The sequence below is a fragment of the Mesoplodon mirus genome, assembly GCF_964341445.2.
Source record: "Mesoplodon mirus genome assembly, chromosome: 14".
NCBI lineage: Eukaryota > Metazoa > Chordata > Mammalia > Artiodactyla > Ziphiidae > Mesoplodon > Mesoplodon mirus.
This window is the reverse complement of record NC_138990.1, coordinates 75,750,371-75,770,927: the sequence shown is the minus strand read 5'-3', so window position 1 is coordinate 75,770,927 and position 20,557 is coordinate 75,750,371. Positions and strand designations below refer to the sequence as shown.

Sequence of the window (20,557 nt, the reverse complement as noted above, 5' to 3'; positions counted from 1 at the left end):
ACGGTGTGGCCAAAAAAAAAAAAAAAAAAAGAGAGAGAGAGAGAGAGAGAGAGAGAAAGAAAGAAAGAAAATATCTGCCAAATGCCTAAGTCTGAAAAACCATAACTTGTCAGCCATTCTTCCAAGTAAAAATGGTTTCGTAAAACAGCAGCTAGTTTGTAACTCAAGCAACTGTACAAATGCTTTTCCTTCAGACAACCAACATACTTTGGTGTGCAGCAGGAATGCACTTCCTGTGTCATTACACAGAATATCAAAACGATGTATACTCAAGAGTCAAGAGTTAATAAAATTAGTAATTTTTACTGCCTCATCAAGGATATTCTTAAGTGAAACTGTTTTTTTGTTTTCTTTTTTCCTATGAGCACATGGTGTTGAAGAACACAGTGACCACTAATACAGTGTGATGCTCCTTCCTTGATGTGTGCTAAAGCTCCAACAGTTTTACCCTCCATTACTTATGTACCATCTGAACAAATGTCAACACAGAGAGAAAGACAAGCAACATCCTGGCATTATTAAGCAGATTCTCTTGACCTTGTGGATCCTCTAAAAGGATCTTTAGGACTCCAGTGTCGGTCACTGTACCATACAGTGAAAATAGCTGATCTAGAGACCTGTCCATTTGCCATAAATTCACTATAATTGGCGTACAAAGGGTGAGGTATCAGTTTCCTAAAAGGTGATTACTAATCTGAGCATAAATACTAATGTTTGAACAATTTTCCACATTTCATGTTTGGCCTGAAGCAACTTCCAGCTGACACAAAAATTGCACTACAAAATAAGCAATAGATTGTCTTTTACCTAAAGTGGGCATCTCACAATCTTTATTCTCCTCAGTGTTCCTTTTAACATATTTTATCAACCAGTTGAAAATGTGAACGTCACAATGAACTGAAATGTCCACCTCTTCCCAGCGCTGGGCGTCCACAGATAAATATTCAGCAAAGTACTTCATTTCTGATATCAAAAGATCTCGTGGGCAAATAAAATCTTCTTTCAAGTTTTTTGCTTCATCACATACATGGATCACCATGTTTGGCCTTCATAAAAAATGTTACACAGAAATGAAATTATTAGAATTTTAGAAGAGGAGCCAATAATATTGACATTTACTGGAAGTATGAGAACAAGATATTTTTCAAGGTTTTAACCACACATCAGTTTTACAGGGTTTGACATTCAGAAGTTTTCATAAGTGTCTTGCTAACCTGATCTGTATCTGAAAATTGACTAATTTTAATTAAGCTACTGATTTAATAAAACAAAAATATTTTTACTACAGAACTTATAATTTACAGGGTTTTACATTTATTTTCAAATTATAAGTTAATTATAATGTTTTTAAAAATACCAATTCACAAATAAAAATTAAATTATACATTCTAATTCTTGTGAGGAACATAAAACAGCACTTTTACATGGTAATGGGTATGGGAAGGAGATATAAATTAAATACTAAAATTGTCTTACTATTAATAAATAGGAAAAACAGTTAAAATTATTCATTGAAGTATCAAAAAATTAGCATACCTACTTTGTTATTTTTAACAGCAAGAAAGCTTGTTTCTAGGCATTCAATAAATATAAATTAGTAAATGTGGTTAAAAAATTCTTAAGACTACAACGTGCTTATTTACACATTTAAAAAGCAATTTAAGAATAAGTTTAGATGATGCATCAGAAAGATTGCTTCAAAAATTATATACTCCTTGAATTTATATGCCCTTGAAAATTACATCACCACAAAAAGAAACACTAGTGTGATCCATAACTGCCTTAATGTCATTACAAAAGGAAGAGATTAGATAAGAAGTGACAGAATACCCTATAATATGAATTTAATGTGTGTTTAATTGAACTTCAAAAAATTTTAATACAGAGAAATTACATTTGAAACAAAATTGGCTACAGAAAAAGGATTAATAATCAATGCTCTGTCGAAGTCAAAGGAATTTAAGTAACTCTGCAAGTTGTTCTTTCAAAGAAATTGTGGTCAAAATATAAAGAGGTAACGGCTGGTATAATGAAGTATGAAATTTCTGTGGCTTTTTGGGCCACAACATGAAATTAGATAATCCTGATTAATTTATCAGATAAATTTTTGTGCCATATCCAAAACCTATCAGTTAAAAATCTATGTGAGGGGGCTTCCCTGGTGGCGCAGTGGTTGAGAGTCCGCCTGCCGATGCAGGGGACACGGGTTCGTGCCCCGGTCCGGGAGGATCCCACATGCCGCGGAGCGGCTGGGCCCGTGAGCCATGGCCACTGAGCCTGCGCGTCCGGAGCCTGTGCTCCGCAACGGGAGAGGCCACAGCAGTGAGAGGCCCGCATATGCAAAAAAAAAAAAAAAAATCTATGTGAGGGGGGCTTCCCTGCAGTCGAGTGGTTAAGACTGCGCTTCCAATGCAGGGGGCGTGGGTTCAATCCCTGGTCGGGGAACTAAGCCACGCGGTACGGCCGAAAAAAAAAAATCTATGTGAATAAACTAAAATTCACTAAACTATAAAAGGGTGAATTTTTTTTTTATTGTGGTAAATACACATAACATAAAATTTGCCATTTTTAAATGTACAGTTCACTGGCAGTAAGTGCACTCATACTGATGTGCAATTATCACCACCATCCATCTCCAGAACTTTTCAAAAGGATAAATGTTATGGTATGTGAATTATATATCAATAAAGCTGCTATAAAAAACTATCAGGGGCTTCCCTGGTGGCGCAGTGGTTGAGAATCTGCCTGCCAATGCAGGGGACACAGGTTCAAGCCCTGGTCTGGGAAGATCCCACATGCCGCGGAGCAACTGGGCCCGTGAGCCACAACTACTGAGCCTGCGCATCTGGAGTCTGTGCTCCGCAACAAGAGAGGCCGTGACAGTGAGAGGCCCGCGCACTGCGATGAAGAGTGGCCCCCGCTTGCCACAACTAGAGAAAACCCTCGCACAGAAAGGAAGACCCAACACAGCCAAAAATAAATAAATAAATAAATTTATTAAAAAAAAAAAAAAACTATCAGAACTGAAAATATACAAAGGAGCTTTTAGAGATGAAGAAAATGTTCTTTATCTTCATTGGTTATATGGCTAAAACTCATCAAAGTGAATACTTAAATATGTGCAGTTTATTGTATGTAAAATACACAAAACAATACAAAATTATCAAAACTTGCATTATATTGAAAGATGTATTTTAATTTTTAAATATTTCTACAATGAGTAATTATATTCAAATAGTTCTAAAACACACATCCAGTTTCTTTAATAAAGTTGGAGAACTAATGGCAGAGACTTTTCTTTGGGTTTTAAAATTTACTTTTAAAAATTTTATGTTAATAGATGTTATTTCTAATACTTACAAGATGAAAATGAATTTTTAAAGTGGAAAACTGTTGTGCAATTTATAAGCAATATGAATAAGCCACACGTTTACCTATCTAGCAATTGTTTACAGTTCAACACATCAACTACCCTCATTTCAATTATTTCAGCAATTGCGTAATGTGAAATTCCTAAATTATGGTAATTGATATATAAAATTAGCAATCATATTTTTATAATTTAAAGTTGATATTCATATTAAAGCTTATCTAGCAAAGAACCAGCCTCCTACCCTTCAGATTCTTCAGTCTTTTCTCCACCATTATGAGTAGTACAATTTTCACTTTCTGAAGAACAATTCCTTGTGGAAGCTATACTATGTCTTCCTTAAATACAGAAACAAACACATACAAAAACAAAGGGGGGAGGTTAGCATTTCTAACTGAGAATGGGTTTTTACTTATTGAATGGTTATACTATAAATTCATGGTTTCCAAGAGTACTTAAAGATGGTACTTTGTCAGGTGCCTTAATATTTCTAAGGTATATGGAAAAAACAGTACGAAAAAAGGATCACAAATTGCTAACATTATACTGAAGATTTAAAAAATACTAACATGGTGTGTAGGGATGGGGTCAAATTTTCAAAAGCCTACAATATAGTTTTCTCTTCCTGAAGCAAATTTTTATATCAATACTCTGCTGCTGCTGAAATTAAAATAATTCACTACACTGAAGATTTCTAAAACCAGTTATTATTTCCAATGAAGTTGTGGAAAACATCACTTCTACACTGCTGCTATGTCATCTGAAGCTATTGCTGACTCCAATAGAGGGGAGCTGTAGAAAAGATAACATGAGAGTCAAGCAAGATTCTCGCAGTAAAAAAAAAAAAAAATTAAGTAAAAGGTACAGGTCGAATCCCTTTAAAATTTACAACATAACATAAATAGGCTAATGGACTGGAGTAGTAAATTTTGATAAAGTAAAAAGCTTTTTTTGGTAATAGTGTTTGACCTGTATGTTAACATCTACACTTTTTTTTTAATACAGCAAAGAGAAATTTCTAAAGCTCAGGAAAATACAAATACTAACAGATTTTTCTATTAATGTTTCTATTAGCCTTTAAATAAAGAAAAGTTGATGGGAATGCATAATATTTTGTAGAATTGTCATAAGGACAAGCACTGCATTTTGTTTTTAAAACCTTACCTGTTTTAGAAACTGCATCCTGACCAACTGGAGTCTCCTGAAATTCTCTTTGTGTGCCAAGAAGTGAGGATTTGATATATGTGGCTAAAGTTTCAACAGGACTCTCTCCAGCAGCCATAAGGGGACTATAGTGGTTGTCCACAGGTGAGCTTCCACTGTTCTTCAGTTCATCAAACCTCTTTGCACACTGTAATGACATAAAGGAAGGAAATGCATGTCTGGGGGTTTTAAATCAATTTTTATAAGTGAATATTAATCTCTTGGGTAACATCTAGAAAATTCACGCACATTTCAATACATGAAAGCCCCTGACTTACTTTTTCTTTTTTAAAATTCAGGGTAGTTTTTAAAAAAAAAATGCTTTAACTCAAAGGCATAATGTATTTATGCTTTTGTAGAAAAATGAAGAATGCCTTTATCAACCATATTTCCCCACGGTCTATGTCTATCATCAGTTGATAATTTTAATAATTTAGTTAAAAACTTTGCTTTTATTTTCACACTGAATTTCCACCAGGAACAAGACCAAATTCTAACCTTCAAAGAAAAAAAAAAGTATCTGATTTGTGACACTAGATTTTCTTTATTAAAATAATGAGTCTTTGTTCTCACTAACAGTGAGGTTCACCATGCACAAAATACTGTAGTAACACTTCACGGCCACATATTTGGGCAGTTTGTTCTAGAACAGTGTTTTTCCTTAACCCATTGTTAGTCACGGAATCAATTTAGAAAAGTCCAGATTAGCAACTAAAAAAAAAGAAATAAAATACAATAGATTAGAAAATATCAAGAGTGCATTATGCATAATAAGGCTAAGTAGTCCTTCATGAAAATGTCATTTCTAAGTGTGTACTATGTCACAACATAAAATGCCTTCCTTAATGTGGGTCCTGGTCAAACAACACTTCTATGGCATTCATGTTTAAATCTCCATCAGTAGCAACGTGAGTGGCAAATTGCATAGCAGACCAACTAATCTGGGAGGTGCAAAAGGAGAAAAATATATATCACGTATACAAGCATATGTTAAGTGAATAATGTATTGGGTATGGCATCATTCATTTATTACACAAAAATTTATCAAGTACCCACTAGATATTAAGCACCATTTTCAGAAAAGATTGTTTACTAATAGTACTATAGTACTATTACTACAAAGAAATCCCTATTCAAGGCTTAGTCCTTTGAAAATGCATTTAAAAGACACATAAGTGTATGACTTCCCTGGCGGTCCAGTGGTTAAGACTCCATGCTTCCACTGCAGGGGGCATGGGTTCGATTCCTGGTCAGGGAACTAAGATCCCACATGCTCCATGGCGCAGCCAAAAGAATAAACAAAAACAAAAACAAAAAAAGATACATAAGTTTAGACTAAAATATTATACTCAGTATGTATGCCCACCTCTTTAAGCAAAGTCTTAAAATTAAATAAAAATAATTAATATGATAAATGAGAAACAGAAAATATTTTTGTATGAGGACTGAAAAAAGCAGTGATGAAGGCCTGGCAAAGAAAAAAAATGTTGTAATGATTAGAAGAATGTACAGGTTCACAGGTACATCTATAGGATAAAGAATATAAGTGATTTAACTGAATCCATTTTTTCTGCAAAATGAGTTTATTTTTTGTAACAGAGAAAGTGGTTAGGTAGGCTTTTTTTAAAATATAAATTTATTTTACTTATTTTTCATTTTTGGCTGCATTGGGTCTTTGTTGCTGCTAGTGGGCTTTTCTCTAGTTGCAGTGAGCAGGGGCTACTCTTCATTGCAGTGTGCAGGCTTCTCATTGCGGTGGCTTCGCTCATTGCAGAGCGCAGGCTCTAGGTGTGCAGGCTCAGAAGTTGTGGCGCACGGGCTTAGTTGCTCCGCGGCATGTGGGATCTTCCCAGACCAGGGCTCGAACCCATGCCCCTTGCATTGACAGGCGGATTCTTAACCACTGTGCCACCAGGGAAGCCCTAGGTAGGCTTTTAAACTGTAGATTCTTCTGATATCTTTTAGGTAATGCTTATAGCTATATTGGAAACTGAATGTAGGTTTATCTTATTTAACAAAGCTTACAACAATTTCTAATACTTATGAAATAAGAAAATTATGAAATCTGAATATTTGAGATGAACACGATTGCTTAAACAAAAAGCAAGTGAACTGTGAATAATTTAAAGTACATTGTTAAATCTTCTTTTGTGTTTAAGCGAAAATTACATGATATCTATATGCAAAAGAAAGGTTGGACCCCCTACCTCATACCATATAAGAAAATTAGCTCAAAAGAGATCAAAGGCTAAGTATAAGAGCTAAAACTATAAAATTATTAGAAGACAATGTAGGTAAAAATCTTCATGACCTTGGTTAGGTGATAGTTTCTTAGATATAACACTAAAAACACAAGCAACAAAGAAAAATTAGATATACTAGGCTTCATTAAGATTTAAAACTTTGTACTTCAAAGGATACCATCAGGGAAATGAAAAGACAGTCCACAAAATAGGAGAAAACATTTGCAAATCACATATCTGACAAGGGACTTGTATCTAGAATACATAAAGAACTCTTACCACTCAATGATAAAAAGACAAATAATGCAATTGAAAACGGAAAAAGGATATGAACAGACATTTCTCCAAAGAAGCTCTATAAATGGCCTATAAGCACATTAAAAGATGGTCAACATCATTAGCCATTAGGAAAATGCAAATCAACATCATAATGAGTTAACACTTCACACACACTAGGATGGCCATAATAAAAAAGACATAATAAAAGTGTTGGTAAGGATGTGGAGAAATTGGGACCCTCATACATTGCTGGTGAAAATGTAAAATGGTATAGTCACTTTGGAAAAATTAGATACATTATTTCAACTAAGGTAAATGCTTATCTAGAAAATGTTAATTCATCCTTTCTCCACTTTCAAAATACCAACAGGTCAACTTCAAAATGGAAAAAAAAAAATCCGGGAGATTAAGAGAACATTCAAGAAACTTTAAAAATATATAATTTGGGGGACTTCCCTGGTGGTCCAGTGGTAAAGAATCCACCTTCCAATGCAGGGGACGTGGGTTTGATCCCTGGTCAGGGAACTAAGATCTCACATGCCATGGGGCAACTAAGCTTGCACGCCACAACTACTGAGCTCGTGCACCTCAACTAGAGAGCCTGAATGCCACAAACCACAGAGCCCATGCGCTCTGGAACCGGCGCACCACAACCACAGAGCTCATGCACCCTGGAGTCTGTGTGTCACAACTAGAGAAGAGAAGACCCACATACCGCAACGAAAGATCCCATATGCCTCAACAAAGTCCCCGCGTGCCGCAACTAAGACCTGACACAGCCAAAAATAAATTAAATAAATAATAAATAACCTTAAAAAAAATATATATAGGTTTTTTTTGTCCACCAGATGTAAAACAATATTGAAAATAAGTCAGTACGGAACAGTCAATAGGATTAATTTAAATAGAGCGATCAATGGATTAGAATGGTAAGTCGAAATAGATCTGAAGGTAAAATTTCAAACCAGTAATAAAGAATGGACTATTCAATAAATATTGAGACAGCTAACTAGTCATTAGGAAAAAAGTTAAAACTAAAAACATTCCAGGGACTTCCCTGGTTGCACAGTGGTTAAGAATCTGCCTGCCAAATGCAGGGGACACAGGTTCGAGCCCTGGTGTGGGAAGATCCCACATGTCGCAGAGCAACTAAGCCCGTGTGCCACAACTACTGAGCCTGTGTGCCTAGAGTCCGTGTGCCACAACTACTGAAGCCTGCGTGCCTAGAGCCCGTGCTCCGCAACAGGAGAAGCCACAGCAATGAGAAGCCCACGCACCACAACGAAGAGTAGCACCCACTAGCCACAACTAGAGAAAGCTGGCACGCAGCAATGAAGACCCAACGCAGCCAAAAAATAATTAAAAAAAACAAATTCCAAGTGGAGTCAAGATTTAAATGTAAAATAAAAAGTAGTCAGCAAAATGTAGGTGATTTTATATTATACACAGTCTTCAGGTTGAGAAGGTTTCTAAACATGACAAAAAAGGAGAACATCAAAGTAAAAGATTCACAGATTTTTAACATAAACTTTTAAACATTTGTATACAAGAGACTATCATTAATAACTTATAGGCTGAAAAAAAACTGAGAAAAATAAGCTAGATTAAGGGTTAATACATTCAATACATAGAAAACTGTTATTAAACTAGTAAAACAACAAATTTACAAATAGAAAAAGGATATGGAACAATAAAATATAAAACATTCATCCTTTAGGATTTAAAGAAAGAGAAATGAAAACTGTGATGAGATAACATTAAAATCAAATATATATTTATTCACATATAAATAAGAATTTTGAAAAGACACACAGAGAAATAACACTTGATATATAAAGTACAAGGATCAGGCACTCAGCTATTTTGACTGGAGTACAACATGAATGACCCTTCCAGCGGACAATATGTAACAAAAGCCTTAAAAATGCACATGCCCTCTAATGAAGCAATTCTGCTTCTGAGATTATCCCCTAAGAAAAGAATAAGATATTTGTTACAGTGGTATTTGCAGTAGTCAAAAGTTGGAAACAATAGCTTAAATATCCAATAAAAGGTTCAATAAATTATGATTTAGCTCAAATAAAAGAACAGTACACTGTCATCAAATGTAGAACTCTAGCAACTGACACATAAAGATGTTTACAATATGATAAGTGAAAAACAAAGCAGCAAAGTAGTGCATTTGTTACATGTCCACTTTAAGAATTCATATATGAATAGAAAAGAATCTGGAAGGATATATACAAGGTTTCAACAGCTTACTTTAGGTAGGGTCAGATTTATAATTCTGATTTTTCACTTGTTTCCTTGTGTGTGTGTGTGTTATGTTTGTGTGTGTATTCTTTGAGGATATATCTTGTTTAGTAATAAGAAATTAATTAAAAATTAACATCACTGGGCTTCCCTGGTGGTGCAGTGATTGAGTCCGCCTGCCAATGCAGGGGACACAGGTTCGTGCCCTGGTCCAGGAAGATCCCACTTGCCGCGGAGCGGCTAGGCCCGTAAGCCATGGCCACTGAGCCTGCACGTCTGGAGCCTGTGCTCCGCAATGGAGAGGCCACAACAGTGAGAGGCCTGCGTACCACAAAAAAAATAAATAAATAAAAAAATAACATTACTTAAAAATAGTCTGATTCACATTTAGTTGCATTTTAGTTAAAAAAAATAATTTCTTAGGGCCTCCCTGGTGGCGCAGTGGTTGAGAGTCCGCCTGCCGATGCAGGGGATACGGGTTTGTGCCCCGGTCTGGGAGGATCCCATGTGCCGCGGAGCGGCTGGGCCCGTGAGCCATGGCCGCTGGGCCTGTGCGTCCGGAGCCTGTGCTCCGCAACGGGAGAGGCCACGGCAGTGAGAGGCCCGCGTACTGCAAAAAAAAAAAAAAAAAAAAAAAAAAAAAAAATTTCTTGGGAATTCCCTGGTGGTCCAGTGGTTAGGGCTCCGTGCTTCCACTACAGGGGGCACGGGTTTGATCCCTGGTCAGGGAACTAAGATCCTTAAGCCGCACAGTGCAGCCAAAAAAAAAAAGTTCTCAACTGAGTGACTTTGAATATGCAGTGGATATTAGGTGATAAGATGGAGTTATTGTTATTTTTCTTAGGTTTGATCATGGTACTGTAGTTATGCAATAATATCCTTATTTTAAGATGTATGCTACAGTCTATGAAGTATCGTGATATCTGAAACTTACTCCTAAATGTAAAAAAAAAAAAGTTACATAAAGAGATCAAGCAAACACCTAGAATTGCTGACTCCAAATAAAGGATATAGGGATGCTATACTATTCTGTTAACTTTTCTGTATGTTTGAAAATATTCACAATAAAAAGTTGGGAAAATAGTCAAATTCACAGGTTTGCCTTGTTTTAAAACCTAACACGTAAAAATCCAAAAGATGAAAAAGTATAGATTAGGGAATGATAATATACACTTAATAATAAATTCCCTCATCATTTCACAAAGACCTATAACATAACCGAGGGCAAGTAATCCCTGTGGGTACTGGTTTTCTCAGCTGTAAAAGAAGAGGGTAGAATTTGGTTCATTCACTGATCCTATAGGTATTTACTGAGTGTATATTATGGGCCAGGCAGTGGTGCATATGCTTAAAACCTACTGGGTAAAATCACTAATGTCCTTTCTACTTCTAGAAATCTGAGATGACTCATCTACTTTAGGGTTCCTTTTAACAGCAAAAAATTCTGAGGTCAGTGTTTCTCCAACTAGGGTTCATAGATGAATTACCAGAAACCTAAGAGTTCCCTAGAAGAGTTTTTAGATTGTGAGTTTTGATTCTGAGGATAACATTAATAAAATCATCCAGGTCATTAGGATGACAGAATATTTCCGTGCCTATTCGCTTTTCTGTTGTAAATTAATTGTAAATTAAGTTGGTACCAAGAAATATTTTAATTGTCCACGGCTAATTTTATTTTATTTTTTTAAGTTTTATTTTATTTTATTTATTTGTTTGTTTGTTTGTTTATTTATGGCTGCTTTTGGATCTTCATTGCTGCGTGCGGGCTTTCTCTAGTTGCAGTGAGCAGGGGCTACTCTTTGTTGCGGTGTACGGGCTTCTCACTGCAGTGGCTTCTCTTGTTGCGGAGCACAGGCTCTAGGCACGAGGGCTCAGTAGCTGTGGCACACAGGTTTAGTTGCTCCGCGGCATGTGGGATCTTCCCGGACCAGGGCTCGAACCCGTGTCCCCTGAATCGGCAGGCAGATTCTCAACCACTGTGCTACCAGGGAAGCCCTCACGGCTAATTTTAATAAAGGACAATGTGGAGGAGAAACCTGGTATAGAGACGAGATGTGTTAGTGCCAAGGGAAGGCAAGTAATGTCCTGGCACAACACACGGCTTCATGGTAGAGGGTTAAAGAGAGAAAAGTGGAGAAAGAGTAAAGGCTTTGAAGGGCACATGGCTGTACAGGCTAAATGCAAAAAAATTTTGTGCCACAAGAGGCTACACAAATATTTGCATTATAATCAGCAATTTAATTTCAGCAAAACACTATTACTTATCACATTAAGTAAGCTTATTAGTTTGAGTTGTGTTGGTTTGAGTTTTCACTTGTCTATAAAATGTAAATTTGGTTTATGATCATATAGGTGTGTTTATACCCAGTATTGTTGGTGCACATTTAATTTCCACTATAATAATTTAAGTCATCATTGGTAGTTTTCAAGTTTTTTTCCTTTAAAAAGGTCTGTACATTACTCAATTTTGAGAAGCATAGCATTAGCAATTTAATAAAACTGGATTTACAAAAATGTTATCTACCCATTCAGTTGTAAACATGTAAGATAAGGTTGAATTTAAACATACAAGGTGGGTTAATATACCAGATAATTTACATAGATTATATTCAGCCAAACTGCATCGTATGTATGCATATTCAGTATTTATATGTGCACTTGAATATGTAAAACTCAAATATTTCTTCTTAGTGTAACAGTTATTCCTTTAAATTGATCACTTTTTCTGATCTCTTTTCAGATATCTGGAAGACTGTTACTTACCTCTTTGGGTGTTAATCCAGGCACAAGCCTTGCCACTGATTCCCAGTTGATGGTCTGGTGGATTCCAATTAATGGGTAAAGGATCATGTCCAACACCATTTGGTTGTTATTGTTTAGGAAATTGTTGTTTTCTGAATATCCACGACTCATCTTTTGGAACTAGAGACAGAGAAGACAAATAGATTTATTTGCATCTGAAATCCAAATGTTTTCAGAACATTATAAATCAGTTATAATTCATTCCTAAGAATTATCTACTACTACATAAAGGAAAGATAAAACTGACCTAAAGTCAAAACAGAATATATAGCTCAAATCTCTTCAAATATAACAGCATTTGAATATTATGGATTGGTGGATAGATAGATAGAAGGATGGACAGATGGGTAAATATGTGATTTAAAAGTATGATAAAATGTTAAGGGTAGAATATAAGCGACGGGTATACAAGTGTTCACTATAAAATTCTTTTGATTTTGCTGTATGTTTAAAATTTTTCATAATAATATGTTGAGAGGAAAAGTTGAATACAATATATCTTCCTTAAAAAAAAATCCTTATGTATGCCTGATCTGTATTTTGATTAGCAGTTCATGGATGGTAGAACTAAACTGTGAAAAAAAAAAAAAAGCTAGTTAAAAAGAATGATAATTTCATTGCAGTCCTAAGCCATATTTCCTTTATTTCTCTGTGAGTGAATGTCCATGCTATAAACAACGGAGGCTGAGTATACTTAATTTTGACTGATGTAATCAAACGAAACTTAGAACTAAGTTAATCTGACATTTTAGGGTAAGCATAATCATTGTTACTGCGCATGTGATTATGAGTTATATATGGTGGGGAGAGTATATCAACAAATGTAATTAGCATTGTTTTTATATGTTTGAAACATTTTTTGGAAAGTCCTCATTCCTTATCTTCAGAAGCAATGTGACAACTGGCCTGATAAGGTTTAACCCTTACACACACCCAAACAAACACCCTGACTCTCATATATAAAAAGCCAAGGCACCTCCACACACATACACACATGCACTCACACCTGCAGAGCGGAGGCTTTGCCTGCTTCTTCATCTGGCTCCCCACCCTCTCTCCTACCGTCACACATCCTCTGGTTCAATCCAGGAGACCTTGAATCAAGTGACTAAGGGTGTGTCCAAAATCTTCAGGCAACAGGATGACCAAGAAAAAAGTCTCTAGAAGGCTTTCCAAATGGATGTTGCTCAATAAACATTTCGTGAGTCCCAACTATAAGCCAAGCATTGGGGATACCATAATAAATATGGCATGGTCCCTGTCCTCAAGGAGTTTACTAGCAGAGAGTTGAGGATACAAACAGACAAACATCATTTTATTATCACTTGCTGACAGCCAAAGCAGAGGGGAGCCATCAAGGGGCAGAGGAGGGACACATAATAGCTGTTGGTATTGTGGAGGAGGGTAAGGCCGTGGTACCAAAGAGAAAAAGAAGCTACCTCCTTCAACCTTAGAGAATTTTAAGAACTTATTTACTGAGTATTTACCAGGAGCCTGGAGCTGGGCTAAGCCTTTTATATAAGTTATTTCAATTCTCACCACAACCCTGTAAGATAGATGCTTTCCCCAATTTTACAAGATGAAGAAACACATTCAGAAAAGTTAAATAACTTGTACAAGGCCACAGAACTAGTAAGAGGCAGATCAAAGACTCAAATCCAGGTAAAACTGACTCTCAAATCCATGCTCTTTCCATTATATTCTAGAAGGAGAGTATAGGGGAGACAGCAGTTGGGAATGATGGCTTAGGGTAGAGAGAGAGTCTAAACATTTTGAAGTTAGTTATGATTCAATGAAACAATTTTGAAAGCTGTTTGTGAGGCAAGGGAGGGAGAAGGCTGTGGTATTGAAGAGAAAAAGAAGCTACTCCCTTCAAATTTAGAAAATTTTGAGAATTTATGTCGATTATATCTCAATAAAGCTGAAATTAAAAAAAAAAAGAAATTTAACATTTACTGAGACCTCACCATGTGCCAGGCATTATATATGAAGTCAGAACATAAATTTACAGATGAAAATAATGACAAAGATTTACAGCTAGTAATATCTATGACTTAACTGATGTTGAATCTGGGTTGGGAATATAATCTCCAAATATAAGCTGTTCCTATGGAAAAATATTATCTACTTTAGGACAAGAAGTATAAAGCAAAGATCCACTGAGAGACCAGTATAGTGGAAAAAGCAATGAACATAGGCGTCTGAAGCTCTGGTTTGAGTTTTAACTCCACACAAGTTAGTCAAGGCAAGTCATCTGAAATTCTGCAATAAAAATTAAGTGCTGGTAATACCTCTATTTGACATCATACAAATAATCAAAGGGATTATTTTTGTGAAGGCACTTTGAAGACAATAAAAGCACCTTACAAATGTGATGCAACATAAAATAACAGTATCAACCTCCTAGGATCCTGCTAAGGATTATGTGAGATGTTTAAATGTTGGAATGGGGAGTTGGAATGCAGAAGCTCTCAGTTAAGTGTTAACTATGATTAGTACTATGTAATTATTTACATAAAATACTGATGTAGGACATCAGGTGGTAGACATCATAAAGTTATCCTACATGTTTCTGCATGAACATTAAAAAGAAACAAAGAAAAACACTAAGCACTCTAAAAATCACAGGTTCCTAGCAACCAGAGAGGTACCTTGTTGATGGGCCAGAATCGTGTTGGGTATGGACCCTGGAGCCAGACTACCCAAATTTTTGTCCTGGTTCTACCACTTAAGGTATTATCTGGTTCTGGTTACGTATCTCTATGCCTCAGTTTCCTCATCTGTAAAACAAAGAAAAATAGTAGCTAGCCCACATACTTTTGAGGACATATATGGACAGTACTACCTGGCATATAGTACTACATAATGTTTGTAGTGGTAACGTTACCATTCCAAAAATCCTCAGATTAAATGGATTCAAAAAGATAAATGTGACAGATGAAAGGAGAGACAGCAACTTTCCAATGAAGTATGCTCTCAACAAAATGAGTAGAAAGTCAGATCTAGATTCTTATCTAGTTTACCATTTCCAGCAGTACAACCTATGATTTCAGTGGTCTCGGCTACAATGTAAGGAAAATAATACCTACCTTTGAGGTTATTGTAAGGATTCGATAATATATATAACACACTACCTGGCACACAAGAGGTGCTCAATAAATAATTTATTGTTGCTATTATTATTTTCCTATTTTGGCCATTATTGGCATAAAAATTTCCAAAAATTAGTTTAAGAACTGTAAAACAATGCCTTGAGACCAGTTGAAAATAGATTTTACAGAACTTCACTGTTCTCTACTTGCGTGCCTAGCACATCATCACTTTTCATACCACGCAATTTGAGAAGTATGTTAGAGCATGGGGTATTGTATTACAATTTGTTTGGGCCTCAATAAAAATTAGTCTGAAACAGAATTCAGGGAAAGGACGTGGGTGCTGTTTTTTACTTCACTTCGAAAAAGATTCATTTAAAATTTCTAAAATATTTATTGTGGCCTACAATGTGCAGGCACCTGTTAGCTAATCAAATACACTGTTCATATAAAATAATTAAAACTTGTATGTGTATTTCCAATATAATACTACTCATTTATAATATATACATTTAAGAACAATTTAAATCATCTAAATATGAAAATTTTTTTCTGTTAACATTTTCTTTATACAACTGAATCATATCAAGCAAGGGAAAACTACCCAGTATTAATTCCAGTTAAACGAATGTTCAAGAAAGCATCCCTTAGAGTCAGAATGTAAGTATGAAAAGTATAGCATTGACGGATAACCCTTAATAAATTCTCTCAGAGTAGCTGTCACAGTGCCTCCCATTCTGGAAAAGAAGTATAGACTTATCGAAAACTGCCAAAAAGAAAAAGTCTGAAGCTCAAACTACACTATTACTAGGTCTACGCCCATTCATGATAAAACATGAAAAAGATGTTAAAGTTTAATGTGAAACGTGTTATTTACCAAAAATAAAAATTCTATTTGTTTAATACTCTACACTTTTAAAGAACACACCTCATGTCCTCTCCCCCATTCCCACAATCGTAGTTTATTTAAATGTATTAATAAAACCAATGTAATTAAGACCAAACAGAGGTCCACGACTGGCATCTGTATTTTCGTTTTATTTTTTCAAACAGAAAAAGGGTCTTGTAGACAGAGACTTCTTCCCCTGGGCAGAGGAAGATGGGAAGCGACGGCGGCCAGTAGGACAGGTCAAAGGCCTCTGGCATAACAGAGGGTGGGGGATAACAGAGTTATTCCGCACTAGGGTAGAAGCCTTGTGCCCAGGCTTTCTGACCACGAATGAGAATGGAAGCAGCTGGCTTTCATCGTGAAGGGGAAAATAAAATCACAGCTGAAACCTAGGAAGAATAGACCAAAGCCCTGCAAACCGTCGGCCCAGAGGCTCGCTGCGCAGCACGTCCTTGGGGCAGCCCAGACCTTCGCGGTCTCCCCGCCTCCCCCGTAGGGGCAGAAGCTCCGGGAGCTGAGCGGGTGAGGGGCGGACAAAGGCGCGGGGCGGGCAGCTTAGGCGAGGGAGGGGAAGATGCGGGGCAGGGACCTGGGGCGAGGCCGGGAGGCAGGCGCTGGGGCTCCCTCAGCTGGTTCGCGGGCTGGACGGGCTTCGGGGACCTGGAGTAGGCACGGCTGGCGGGCTGCGGGTTGCGCGTGGGGGCGTTCGGAGGCACTTTGGGCGAGCTGGACCCCGGCCGCCAGGGGAGGAGGCCGCAGACGGAACCCGCTAGCTGCCAGCGGTACCGCCTCTCGCCACACTTCCCGCCCCCAACCGGCACCCGAGCCCCCTCGGCGTCTCGCTCACCTCTACGCCGGGGCGGCCCTCGCTGCGCCTCCGTCACCTGCAGAGGCCGGTACCGCCCGCGCCATGAACCGGCCGCGGCGCCCTCACAAGCCACCCCCGCCCGCTAGCAGGCGACGGCAGGGTACCAGCTCCGCGGGGCGGGGGAGCGCGGGATCGAAGCCGCCAGCCAATCGTAGGCCAGCGCCTCTGCGGCGCAGCCAATGAACGACAAGCTCCTGCGGGGAGGGAGGGAGCCGAGGAGCTGCGGCGGCGACTGGCCGCTGCGCCTAGCCTTTGCCTACCTCCTCCCCGGCCCCACCTCGCATTCACTCTAGTCGCAGTGCAGCGTGCCACCCTACCAGCGTCTTGTCTCTTAGCAACCAGATGCCCCGAGCCAGAACTTACATGATCAACTCTGAGTCCAGAAGAAAGGGGAACGTAGGGGAGATAGAAGAACTCAGATAAAAAATGGGTGAAATTGTTGGAGTCTTTGGTATACCTGCTTAGGTAGAATGGGAAAATTGCATGATCTGAGCGACATCAAAAGAATCTAGGGTGAAGCACTGTCTTCATCAGGAGGCATCTCTTGAAAAATGTAAATAGCTCTGGGTTACAGGTTGAGTTTTCATACATTAATATGTTCAGCAAGTGTGTTATTGTGGTGACTACTGCTGGGAACCTAGTCAGATGTATAAAGTTCAGTCTTGTAGGGTAAATGCTACATGTCAGTGTTCCTTTATTTATTTATTTATTTATTTATTTTGCGGTACGCGGGCCTCTCACTGTTGTGGCCTCTCCCGCTGCGGAGCACAGGCTTCGGACGCGCAGTCTCAGCGGCCATGGCTCACGGGCCCAGCCGCTCCGCGACATGTGGGATCTAGCCCTGTCCCCTGCATCGGCAGGCAGACTCTCAACCACTGCACCACCAGGGAAGCCCAAACAGAAAAAGTTTTAAGTGACTTGTCCAAAGTCAAAGAGCAAACTCATTAGGTTCAACGGGTTCCTTCCTGAGGCCTTTTATGTGGAATGGGCAATCTCACTTAAGACTTCAATACACTTCCTGTCCTCACCCAGTTAAACCTTTTGTGATCATAAGATCATCTATCCCTCCCTTAGTTTTAGTACAGACTAAGTTGCTTTAATAAAGAGACCCAAAATACAGTCGCTTAAACAGGCCTCTGAAATGGCTGCTGGTGGCTCATTCTTACTTCCACACCCCACGGAAGGAGTGCGAGACAGGGTAAGGAATGCATGCCCAATACTTTTAAAGATATGATCCATAAGTCACATTCATCACTTCCACTTCTATCCCAGTGGCTACAACATAATCACAAGGGAGGAGGCTAGAAAAGGTAGAATCCACTTGAGCAGCTGTGTAGCCAATTAAAAGGTGGGAGTTCTACTTTTAAATTACAGGAGAGTGAATATTGGTGGCCAATTAGCAGTCTCTACACAATAGCCTGGTTTCTAGGATTATATGCTACCCAGACCTCTATTACTGACTTCACTAGAATCAATTTTTTTTTTAATTTTTATCTGTTTTTTTGCCATGCCACCCAGCTTGTGGGGATCTCAGTTCCCTGACTAGGGATTGAACCCATGCCCCCTGCAGTGGAGGCATGCAGTCCTAACCACTGGACCACCAGGGAATTCCCTGAAATATTTTTAACTACAGTGAAATGGGAAACTAAAAAGGAACTGCATTATTACTGCAAAAAACATAATCAAGGAAAAATGTTTATGGATAAAAGGCAATAAAAATAAATGCAAATATCTTTTGTACTCCAGCTGCCATCAAATATTACTGGAGAACATGATTTAAAATTAAACATGAATTTCTTCATGATAAGGCAAAGGGTTGTATAAAACAACAACAAAAACAAAATTAATGTGGAAAAGTAAAAGATAGGTATCTATAAGCACATTTCCTTCATCTGCCTTAAGACCTGAAAGAAATTAAAAAGGTATGTGTTGGAGGCCATGTTCATTTCCCAAAAATGTCTCCAATGGTTACTATATCCCAGCATAGAGCTTTTTTTTTTTCAACTACCAAAAAGTAGAGGCCCCTGTTCACAATACCCACTTAAACTGATATGCCACATGCTCAGCCTGCAAGTCCTCCATCTGTGTATGTGTGTACAGATATATACATAGTCCACACATATGTTCTATGTGTGTGGCAGTTCTACGCTCAACATTGTAGAATCTTGACTGCTTACTCCTGAACAATAACTTTTCCCCTTGTCCATCAGTACCTGTGCTAGTAACAGGTAGAGATAATTTCCCACTCTTCTAATAGAATGCTACTAGAGAACATCTCTGTTCCAAGCGCACCATTCCACCTGATCCCCTGAGCAGGTCCTTAGTCCTTAAAGACAGCTCCTGATTCAAAACTGCATCTTGATAACATGGTTATTAAGAAGTACTTATCACCTTTAACAAGAGCCCTTATTATATGCTACATACTTTGCTTAACACAGAGTATCCTTTAGACCTCTCAACGACTCAATAAAGTAGATATTATTTTGAACTTTATAAATATTACCAAGTTTCAGTTAGAAAATGTGTTAACCATTCATATCAAGAAATTAATTTTTGCTGGCTTTAAAAATTTTATTATTTCACATACAAATGGAAAAAGAGTAAAGCATTAAATGTTTAATCATTAATACAATGGTTAAGAAGCGGGGTTTTCCAATCAATTTATGAGTTTAGTTGCCTTATCATATATGGTTGAACATACATGGATGAATAGTTTTCAAAGAATTTCAAAGAATATTGCCATCGACTATAAAAAATACATAAAACTACACTATTATAAATGTATCTGACTTTCCTTTGATGAGCCAGAAGGCACTTAGGAATCTTCCTAAATCTTAAAGCAAAAGTTTCCAAATATCTGTCTTAATTTAAGGGCCTGTGAAGATCTGTGGCAAATGAGAAAAATAAGGTGAAATATACATGCTTGCTGGTTTATTAAGTTTACTAATAGAAATTATGCTTTATTTACTTTCTGGTATGAATATTGTTTCTTCATTCCTGGTTTCTCCTCATGTTCCATTGGGGATATTGAGATTCCCAGTTAATTTCAATGTAAGGATTAGTTTTTATAAAGTAAATGTTAGTTTTACAAAAAAGTCTCAAAGAAACAAAAACACAGATATATTGGATGTTCCACAATGTAAAATTTGAAATAGCTGTTTATGAGAGTCTGGAAATTGGAGGGAAATTCTACTTTTGGCATTGTGGTGGGCTACACATGAGACTCTCCTGCTGAACAAGTAAGACTCTGGCTGGGAAACACACATTAACACACTACTGATCTCATATGAAGTAGGGGGAGAGGCAAAATCCATCAAAACTGGTGGAAACTGCAGGCAGAAGACAGGGGTATGAGTGTCCCGAGAGGCGGATGCCCATAGCAACTTAGCTGTGAGGATTCTGAGCTTTGGCTCAGAAGTAGAGTGAGTGTGTGGGGAAATTAACTATCCCCTACAGTTACTCAAGACCTTCAAGGAAGGACTGAAATGGTCCCAAAATAATGATGCCTCTATTATACCAGCAGAGGCAAAAGTGAATCCTCTGCAGTCAAGCCTTACC

At 37.8% G+C, this 20,557-nt stretch overlaps 1 protein-coding gene across 3 annotated transcripts in view; it reads right to left on the bottom strand.

The window, feature by feature from the left end:
- The window catches only part of SANBR (SANT and BTB domain regulator of CSR), a 69,085-nt gene extending 51,992 nt beyond the window's left edge, over positions 1-17,093 (bottom strand). For 2 of the 3 annotated variants that reach the window (XM_082643310.1, XM_082643311.1), the window contains exons 1-5: positions 16,979-17,093; positions 12,112-12,270; positions 4,535-4,721; positions 3,615-3,708; positions 808-1,046 (exon numbers count right to left, since the gene is read on the bottom strand). In XM_082643310.1, the coding sequence (XP_082499436.1) occupies positions 808-1,046; positions 3,615-3,708; positions 4,535-4,721; positions 12,112-12,261 (670 nt within the window). In that variant the 5' untranslated portion in view covers positions 12,262-12,270; positions 16,979-17,093. Of the gene's footprint in view, positions 1-807; positions 1,047-3,614; positions 3,709-4,534; positions 4,722-12,111; positions 12,271-16,978 lie in introns of those variants that run through there. The other variant, XM_082643312.1, reaches the window with a different exon arrangement.
- Between the last annotated feature and the right edge of the window lie 3,464 nt (positions 17,094-20,557).